General features: G+C 42.1%; 1 protein-coding gene across 1 annotated transcript; it reads left to right on the forward strand.

Moving 5' to 3' along the window:
• The first annotated feature begins 403 nt into the window (after positions 1–403).
• On the forward strand, positions 404–10,398 carry LOC142194736 (adenosine receptor A3-like). Its single transcript, XM_075264058.1, has 2 exons — positions 404–856; positions 9,771–10,398. Exons 1-2 carry the CDS (start codon positions 507–509, stop codon positions 10,396–10,398), a joined length of 978 nt encoding a protein of 325 aa, XP_075120159.1. The 5' UTR covers positions 404–506.
• Positions 10,399–10,756: the final 358 nt, after the last annotated feature.

Here is a 10,756-nt window from a genome sequence, read left to right on the forward strand (position 1 = left end):
TTTACGGAAGGAATTGCTGTTTTTCGCTTTTTATTGTTTCTCTGAAAGTAAACTTTGCTCTGCCAGCTGTGGATGTAACTACTCCTTTAAAAAAATAATTTTCTTAAAAAGGGAAACATTGGTTTCCGTTAGGGCACTTCTCTAAAGCTGTAGAAGTAAGTAGTGTAAAAACAGAGATATAACATGTGATTTCCCTTAAGGTTTTCTTCTTTACTATTTCACCTAGCTGGCTGCATCTGAACGTAACATCCTGCAGTTTCTTGAAGAACAGCACCAGCTTCCTTTGGGAAGGAATGACAGCAGAATTTACCTTTTGATCTATTTGCGGGAGTTTTTTTTTCTGTCTTTGAATCCAAAAAACAAAGACAAGATTTATTTTTGACAGGTTACTGCAATGGAACAATAAGCAGCAATTCTACACACTGAGTCCTCTCAATTTATTACCATCCTCTTCTTTCAATGTGCGCCCTGGAATCTCCTCAGTAAAGGTTTACATTTTCCTGGACATGGCAAATGACACAACAGATTTAGATTATTACAGCAAGGCATACATTGCTGTGGAGACTGTGATTGGAATATCATCTGTCTTGGGCAACATCTTGGTCATCTGGGCAGTGAAACAAAACCCAAGCCTGCAGAATACAACCTTTTTCTTCATTGTGTCTCTTGCATTTGCAGACCTTGCTGTGGGGATCCTGGTTATGCCCCTGGCCATTGTAGTAAGCCTTGGGAAATATTTGCATTTCTACTCCTGTCTGTTTATGTGCTGTCTATTGATTATTCTGACCAATGCCTCCATCCTATCCCTGCTTGCAATATCTATTGACAGATATTTGAGAGTTAAAATACCCACCAGGTAAAGTATATATATGCATTGTATAATTTTATTTAGTTTTTTATACATTGTCTATATAGTTATAAATTTTAGATATTTGCTGTGATATGCATGCTACATTTACAGTATTGTATGGATCTGTACAAATACTTTGATAAGCTTCATCCACCCCAAACCTGGATGCTATCAGCATATAATGTATTGGAAGGGTCTAAATTTCATATGCAAAATAGTTTTGTGATCATTCCTTAAACTGAAAATCAGTTTTATTTTCTAACCTAAAATCATTATTGGCACCTGGGATATTTTATTATATAAACTTTTATGATCTAGATATAATTCTGCTATGAAGATAGCCATGCACATTAGATTTTAGGGTGCTGAAGTTGAAGATTTTGCACTGGTTGGTCATACTTAAACCAACAAAAGTCTGTCCCATACAGTAAACTATCAACCAAAGTTGGTTGGAACTAAAATCTGTCGTGTTGGATATTTTCTGCTGTGATCTGTTGTGTATGGGCTAGACCAGGGGTAGGGAACCTTCGGCTCTCCAGCTGCTGTGAAACTGCATTTCCCAACATGCTCCATTCACTTCCATGGGAGTTCCAAGAACAGCAGAGCAAGTATGCATGCTGAGAGTTGTAGTTTTGCAACACTGGAGAGCCGTATGTTCCCTACCCCTGGGCTAGACTGACAGACCTGTGGGTGTTTTTTATATTGTTGGCAGCTGTTTGGACCACTAACAAAATGTCTATCAATCTCTGCTTTTCCAAGTGTCTGGGGTAGCCAAATGCTTGTCTGAAAGTTCATGGTTATTCACATGTTTGGGACAGTTAGCTGTAACCAACCAACCAACCACAGTTAATTTCAGATGAGAGATGGTAGGCTTAAATCTAATACGGAAGCTAAACTGCTTCCAACAGAGTGGCAGTAATTTTTTAAAGAAAGATTATGTGATCACTAGGGTCCTCGTATAAAAGCAGAGCTGCTGAGTCTAAGGGAGCCTGCACACGGAGTTACACTCCGCTCATTCTGAACTTAAAACTTGTTCAGAATGAGCGCGTAAAAAACAGATCCCATTGATTTCTATGGGTTCCCTATTGCTTTCAGTGTGATACGCACGTATCACATTGAAAGCAATAGAGAAAAAACCCTCCCATTGATTTCAATGGGTAGTGCACGTATGCCGGCACCCATAGAAATCAATGGGATCTGGTTTTTACGCGCTCATTCTGAGGCTAAGGCCCCATGGGCCGTAATCGCAGCGCTAAAGCATTTTCCTCCGCAGACTTTCTGTTACAATTATATCTATGGGAAAGCCGCTGGCGTTTCCGTAGATATAACTGACATAAAATAAGATAATCCTTTAATAGTCCCACAATGGGGTAATTTCAGTGATACAGTTTCATAGATGGTACAGTAGTATATAACAAGAGAGAGACACATAGAAGCTCATGGCAGATAGAGAAATCCTAGGAATCATAGCAACTAAAAAGAAAGAAACAAAGACACACTGCAGGATCATTTAGTTCTCTGTGAGGAGTGATGTTGATAATACAGCCCGACTGTGGTTGGAGGACATGAGGAGGGGGGTCACAGCATGTAGATATAACAGGCAAAAAAACGTTGGTTTTTTTTGCAGAGGTGGGGGACATATGCAGCTATCATGATAACATGTGGCAGTTCCTTTGGTAGGTGGTGAGATCTCATGCTCACAGCTGATAGTTCGGTATCTTGTATCAGCGCTATTGTCCATTAACCACAAAAAAATGCCCCAAATATCCTTCATCACAAGCCCTCCTCTTCCTTTCTTCTTACCACTGTGTTCTACTGCCCAGAGAGGTCTGAAGCCATCCAGGTAGACAGGCTGCTGCTCTCTTGCCAAGCTTCCATAAACACATGGGTAGGTGGGTGATGGTAGGTTCCCAGGTTGTAACAGAGTCCCACATGTCCACAGTAAAAGAAAGAAATACCAGTCAGCTGTAGGCATCTTCATACATCAGCAATAGACTCCAAAAATCATCTCCTTGAAAAGAAGAAGTCCACACTTCCATGTAGGTTTCTCCTCCATGCCACATGGTGTCCATGCTGTACTTAGCTCCTGGGGGGATGGTAACAGGCACATGTGCACAGGAAAAACTCCAGGTCTTGAGTCATTGTCCATGCTTAACAATAGAAACAAAAGGAACAAAATACTCCACCGGATCTTCCATTCGATTTATAGTTGCTAATTCATAGTGCTAGTTTGCTTGGTTACAGGATTCTTGAAGATACAGAGAAAAAGAGTGAAAAAGGAAAGATAAAGGTTGCTCCCAGCTTGGAGCACTGTATCAGGCAGCCACACACAAGGCGGCGCCAGGAAGTAACATGCTGCGATTTGAAAATCTGCAATGGCTTTGCAAATCGCAGTGTGTCGGCAATGCATTTTTTTCTGCAAAGTGGGCATGGGAGTCACATAAATCCCATCCCCTTTGCTTGCACTGTAAAACACAGCGATTTTTCCCGCAGCCTCTCCGCTGCGGGCAAATTGCAGCATTTACGTCCCGTGGGGCACCGGCCTGAACAAGTTTTACGTTCAGAATGAGCGGAGCGTAACTCTGTGTGCAGGCTCCCTAACAATACCAAGATGAAAACCATTTTGGCCTAGGGCCTAATGTTGCAGAAAAAATTGCACCATTTTTTAGTCCGTGCAAAGTGAATCCCAGTAACACATTACGGGAAGATTAGCATGTAGTCGCTGCAATTTCTAAAACTATTGCAGACTTTTTGTGAAAAGCGCTGCGGGAAAAACCATGATGCATTGCCGCCATGGTTTTTCCATGCTTTTTTGCTGCAGCCTGCTATGTGGGGCTTTAGCCTTGTTCAGTATTTTGCATCAGTATTTGTAAGCCCAAAACATGAGTGGGTCCAAAATGTAGAAGAATAATTTTATTAATGATTTTCTCTAGTTATGGATTTATTAATGCTAACCAGACATAGAAAACAGGTCTTATTCACACAAACTTCAAAAACAGTTGTGCCCTTTTGTAATGGTCATCACATGGTTGTATTTTGAATGTATCGATTTGCAACTTGCCAATTCCCTTGTGCATTTTGACAGGCCATCATAAAATAAGACATGTCCTGTTTTTGTTTGTTTTCACGGATATCAATAGACTCAAATTATGAAAATGGGTCCCAAACAAATACTAAACAGCCATTTTGGAAGACCATTCTTACCTGCGGTTGAATATAGCTTTCTGCATACAGTCATAAGGCACACAAAATTTATAATATTATAAATTTATATTTATAATTGCAAACAAAATTCTGGGTGATATTAGCACCTCCCCAGCCCCAACCTCCTGCCCCTGGTTTATTACTTATTACTTGATTTGCAAATGACCACTAAGTCCTTAATGGTGTTTATGATGCAATTTTAAGTCCTCTGGTGGCCCCTAGCACTGCCGACACTGTCACTGAAGTGCCTGAGACAGCCATGTAACCTCAGGTAACAGATGAAACAATAACATAAAATAAATGAGCTTAGAACGTCCCAAGGCTGATTTAGTGGTCCCAGTTCAAAGGTCTCCCAAGTGGCCCTCCCACATAATTTAATGTCTTGTTATATAGCCCTATATAATGTCTCCTGACTATTTAATCAAGATATTATATAGAAATTAAAAAAAACAAAACGAAGTTGTACTCATGTAATCCCATTGTCACATTGCCAGTGGGCTCCCATTGTAGTGATGTCTCTGGCTCAGCGCTCATCTCGCCTCCCTGCTGCATACATCAGCAGCCAAGCCCGAATGGTGGAGCACAAAGCTGATATCTTCAAGATCTACCATGTCATTCAACTTTATCTGCATTCTAAGGATGCAAATAAAGCTGATATCGATATTATTGTAGGTAATGATATTACAGGCTACTACAACTGTGCACTACATTGATCTTTATTAGAGATGAGCGAACAGTAAAATGTTCGAGGTTCGATATTCGTTTCGAGTAGCTCCTCAATATTCGACTACTCAAATCGAATATCGAACCCTATTATAGTCTATGGGGGGAAAATGCTCGTTTCAGGGGTAGGCAACATTCTATCAAATTATACTTACCAAGTCCATGAGTGAGGGTCAGGCTGGATCCTCCGAGAAGTCTTCTCCTTGTAGCGTCCCCGCGGCGTCTTTCGGCTCTTCATTCACTCTGTCAGGCATCGGGCCTGGGAAGAGCCGACTGCGCATGCCCGCACTACAAGCGGACATCTGCAGTCGGCTCTGCCCAGGCCCGATGCCTGGCAGAGTGAATGAAAAGCCGGGAGACACCGCGAGGAAGCTGCACGGAGAAGACTTCTAAAGGTGGGAGAAGAACCAGAGTTGATTGGCCGTCTGTATAGCATTCGGCTAATCAATGCTGGTTCTGCATCAAACTTTTACATTTGAACAGTGAGTGGTACTCGATCGAGTACGAGTATTTCGAATACCATAGTATTCGATCGAATACCTACTCGATCGAGTACTACTCGCTCATCTCTAATCTTTATATACAACATACAGTTCACTTGACACCGTATCCACATTTTTAAGTGTGCACTTGGTATTGTTTGTACTATATATTACCGTATTTTTCGGACTATAAGACGCACTTTTTTTCCCCAAAATTTTTGGGGAAAAGAAGGGTGCATCTTATAGTCTGAAGGTGGCGCCTGGCATCCGCTGTAATAGAGAGGCGGAAGCCGGTAAGTGATAGACGCCATTACAGGTGCCGGGGCCTGCGACATCACTGCGCTCCTCTGCCCCGCATGAAGCCAGCAGCGGCAGGGGCTCCTCCGTGCCCCCGCCGCTGGCTTCATGCAGGGGAGAGGATCGTAGCGATGTCTCAGGCCCCGGCGTCTATCCCTCCCCGGCATCCGCCTCTCTAGTACAGCGGATGCCGGGTCAGTATCAGCGGCCCCTTCTCCCCCGGGGCCAGTCCCCACCGGCCCCGTACCTGTAAAGTTGCAGGCCGGCTCCTGCGCGGTGATATCGCAGGAGCCGACCTGTTCGGGTGACAGCCGGGAGCCTAATGAAGCTCCCAGGCCTGTCACTGCTATATATTAGTATTGCGGCTGGGTCTATGACCAGCCGTAATACTAATACACAGAATGTCCCATAGACGGCAATACAGTTGTATTGCCGTCTATGGGACTTGCGATCAAGTGACCGCAGGCTCAAGCCCCCGGGGGGGAATAAAATAGTAAAAAAAAAAAAAAAAAAAAAAAAAAAAAAAAAAGCTTTAAAAATATGAAATAAATAAAAGTTCTAAATCACCTCCTCTTTTTTTTTTTCAATACAAGGTGATCTAAGCAATAGATATCCCCCCAAAATGGTATAACTAAAAAGTACAGCTGGCCCCGCAAAAAAAAAACGCTCTATGCATCCCCGTACAGCTGCAGGGTCACCTGTCAATGTGGCCTTGCAGCTGTTGCAAAACTACAACTCCCATATATTAAATATTTTACCAGTTTTTGCTTCAAAATTTTTTTTCCCTATTTTCCTCCGAAAAATATGGTATATACTGTATATATAGGTGTGTGTATTGCAGTCTCCTATATGCTGCATACAGCATATCTCTAAAATAGACACAAAACCATGTGCACACTTCCAAGTATAGATAAAGAGTCAAATGAACAATCTGTTGTATATAATAGGTAATGTAGCATGCTTGGGTAAATAATCTTGATAGGGTCACCACCCCAGGGAGTAGGGAGTCTGTGCTCTGCACCAGTTTCCAGCATACCACCTGGAAGCCCCCTGGACTCAGCTTCCTCCAGTAGCTGCCGAGAGAAAAGAACTGGGAGCCTCAGGGAGTATCAACCGTTTCAGTGAAGAAATTGAAATTAACATATGCTGGACTGTCATTATGAAAATGCAGCATATACCCTAGCGTGAATCTGAGAACTATTGTAACCATATCATATATATTACCTTTGTAGGGCTTGCCGTGTGGAGTCAGGACAAGAGTACTGGTGTGGTGAACACAGACTTAGCTTCAACCTGGGAAAGTGTCTGTACATGGGCCCTAGTTGCATGTTCCTGACACGTCTATTCCACTCTGTGCTACTGCAAACTCAGCATTAACATAGACCGAGATTAGTGTGGTGGGTCAGGCCCGTTCACACGGAGTAAACGCACGTGTATTTTGGCAAAATACACATGTAAAAAATACACGTGTAAAAATAAGACTCCCATTGACTTCAATGACATTTTTTTTATACGTGTAAAAATACACGTTAAAATACACATCAAAATACATGTCAAAATACACATGTAAAAGTCATTGAAGTCAATGGGAGTCTTATTTTTACAAGTGTATTTTTTACACGTGTATGTTGCCAAAATACACGTGTGTTTACTCCGTGTGAATGGGCCCTAAGGCCTGGTTCACATCTGCACATGGATTTCCATTCGGGGAGTCTGCTTGGGAACCCCCAGCACGGAATCCTAATACACATAAAAAAGCTGAGGGCAGCACCTGAAATGTATGACTGTCCCACTTGAGCCAGGTCAGCTGAGGGGGTCCCCACCACGGTGCACCATTTGCCCTATGGTTAATGAGGCCTTGCTAAGCCCTATGGTACATTTCCTACCTTTACAAGTAGAAAAATAAAACACTTATTCAGATATCCAACTTTGAACGATTCAGCAAGTGTTGAAGGTCTGTGAGAAACATTCTGTTTTGAAACAGTTTTTGCTGATATTATCTTGTGAGCTCTAAAAGGACTTTAAAAATATTGCCTTACTGCGTTTAAATGCAGGGTATAAAACAGTAGCTTCACACAATGGTTATCACTATGGTTATTTTTCATTATTTTTTTTGTTAGATTTGGTCGCATACCCACTTTTGCATAAATATGCAAACACAACATTAATTTGTGAGTATTGAGAAGATGTAATGAGGAACCTGTCATTTTCCCATACAGGGCGCTCTACTGAAACTATCATTTCCTCTTAAGCTACTGGGGCCCATTTTCTTATAACTCAGCGGTTTTTCCTGTAAATATATATACACTCACCGGCCACTTTATTAGGTACACCTGTCCAACTGCTCGTTAACACTTAATTTCTAATCAGCCAATCACATGGCGGCAACTCAGTGCATTTAGGCATGTAGACATGGTCAAGACAATCTCCTGCGGTTCAAGCCGAGCATCAGTATGGGGAAGAAAGGTGATTTGAGTGCCTTTGAACGTGGCATGGTTGTTGGTGCCAGAAGGGCTGGTCTGAGTATTTCAGAAACTGCTAATTTACTGGGATTTTCACGCACAACCATCTCTAGGGTTTACAGAGAATGGTCCGAAAAAGAAAAAACATCCAGTGAGCGGCAGTTCTGTGGGCGGAAATGCGTTGTTGATGCCAGAGGTCAGAGGAGAATGGCCAGACTGGTTCGAGCTGATAGAAAGGCAACAGTGACTCAAATAGCCACCCGTTACAACCAAGGTAGCCAGAAGAGCATGTCTGAATGCACAGTACGTCGAACTTTGAGGCAGATGGGCTACAGCAGCAGAAGACCACACCGGGTGCCACTCCTTTCAGCTAAGAACAGGAAACTGAGGCTACAATTTGCACAAGCTCATCGAAATTGGACAATTGAAGATTGGAAAAACGTTGCCTGGTCTGATGAGTCTCGATTTCTGCTGCGACATTCGGATGGTAGGGTCAGAATTTGGCGTCAACAACATGAAAGCATGGATCCATCCTGCCTTGTATCAACGGTTCAGGCTGGTGGTGGTGGTGTCATGGTGTGGGGAATATTTTCTTGGCACTCTTTGGGCCCCTTGGTACCAATTGAGCATCGTTGCAACGCCAAAGCCTACCTGAGTATTGTTGCTGACCATGTCCATCCCTTTATGACCACAATGTACCCAACATCTGATGGCTACTTTCAGCAGGATAATGCAATGCCATGTCATAAAGCTGGAATCATCTCAGACTGGTTTCTTGAACATGACAATGAGTTCACTGTACTCCAATGGCCTCCACAGTCACCAGATCTCAATCCAATAGAGCATCTTTGGGATGTGGTGGAACGGGAGATTCGCATCATGGATGTGCAGCCGACAAATCTGCGGCAACTGTGTGATGCCATCATGTCAATATGGACCAAAATCTCTGAGGAATGCTTCCAGCACCTTGTTGAATCTATGCCACGAAGAATTGAGGCAGTTCTGAAGGCAAAAGGGGGTCCAACCCGTTACTAGCATGGTGTACCTAATAAAGTGGCCGGTGAGTGTATATTGACAACTGTTTGTCAGTGGAGTAAGTTTTCACATTGTGTAACGGAATTACTTACCATGTCATCCTGGCCTGCACTGCCAAATAATTGTTGACAGTGTGAGAGTGTATAACAGCCCCCTATTGACATGTGGCGCGCTAACACCAAATGATCCATTTATTCATATATTGAAAGGAGGAATAACAAAGTAATGACAAAAAGCAGAGTGCTTAGAAAAATGCTGCAGAATTATTTCATGCAGGATACAAGTATTTCCTAAAACAGACCTTTAAATAAGTCAGCAAGTCAACTTCAAACAAATGCAAAGGACTTACCGCGACATTTAGCTTTGCCGTAGTTTGTCTCGATAGTATAGTGAATGAATAAGGCCAAACTATTTGTAAAAGTAAGGGCCCCTTCACACGGCTTAAGCGCGCCGCTCATTTAGACACGTATACATGTGTCCGAACACGGCGCTTCAAAACAGAGCCCATTGATTTCAATGGGAAATGCACGTATATGCCGATATACGCGTGCTTCCCATTGAAATCAATGGGCTCTGTTTTGAAGTGCCGCGCTCGGGCCTGTGTATACATGTCTAAATGCGCGGCGCGCTTACACCATGTGAAGGGGCCCTAACGCAGTGTAACATAAGTGTAATGAGTGACTTATACCAAAGATTACCAACTGTTCTCTTTTACAGATATAAGTCCGTGATCACCCCTAGAAGAATCTGCATATCGATCTGGTGCGTCTGGATAGTGTCATTGGTAGTAGGGTTGGTGCCAATGTTTGGCTGGAACAAAAGATCTGAATTAAAGCATGAAAACTATCTGAAGTGCAAATTTGAGAGTGTTATAAAGATGGACTACATGGTTTACTTCAATATTTTTGGATGGGTTTTTCTTCCCTTGCTCATTATGTTAGCTTTGTATATTGAGATTTTCTATCTGATCCGGCAGCATTTAGCAAAAGGTACTTCAAACACTAAAGGCAAAGGAATGTTTTATGGCAAGGAGTACAAGACGGCAAAATCTCTAGCCCTTGTTTTGTTGCTATTTGCCCTTAGTTGGTTGCCATTGTCCATTATTAATTGCCTTATTTTATTTAGACCATCTATAAAAGATTCCAGTGTGTTTCTACCGGCCATTCATACTGCTATACTACTGTCTCATGCCAACTCTGCAATGAATCCCATCATCTATGCCTACAAAATAAAAAAGTTTAAAGAAAGCTACATTCAGATTATAAAGGCATACATCCTGCACAGAGTCATGTTAACTGAAAGCTCAAGTGGTGAGCATACACTGGATGAAATATCTCAGGAATAATCGCAGAATACTTACAGCAGCACAAATGGATCCATAGAGGGATAATATACTAGTAAAATGGCGGCAAGATGGATGCAAAGAATAGAACATGGAATAACCTTATTAACAGCTACAGAACATTCTAGGCAATGATAAGCTCTGTAATAACTTCTAATACAAACTGGAATGAAATGTTTGACAAAAATAAAAAAGGAAGTATGTAATTTAACACGCTAGATCATACTGAGTATTCAGTAATAACATATTGTATGATTTAATACTATTGTACATCACTGTGAGGAGTCCACTGGTGAATATTTAGGAACCACAATATACATAAAATGATAGTGAAAAGGTGGAATTGAACTGCAAAGGGCAT

The sequence above is a fragment of the Leptodactylus fuscus genome, chromosome 2 (genome assembly GCF_031893055.1).
Source record: "Leptodactylus fuscus isolate aLepFus1 chromosome 2, aLepFus1.hap2, whole genome shotgun sequence".
Lineage (NCBI taxonomy): Eukaryota > Metazoa > Chordata > Amphibia > Anura > Leptodactylidae > Leptodactylus > Leptodactylus fuscus.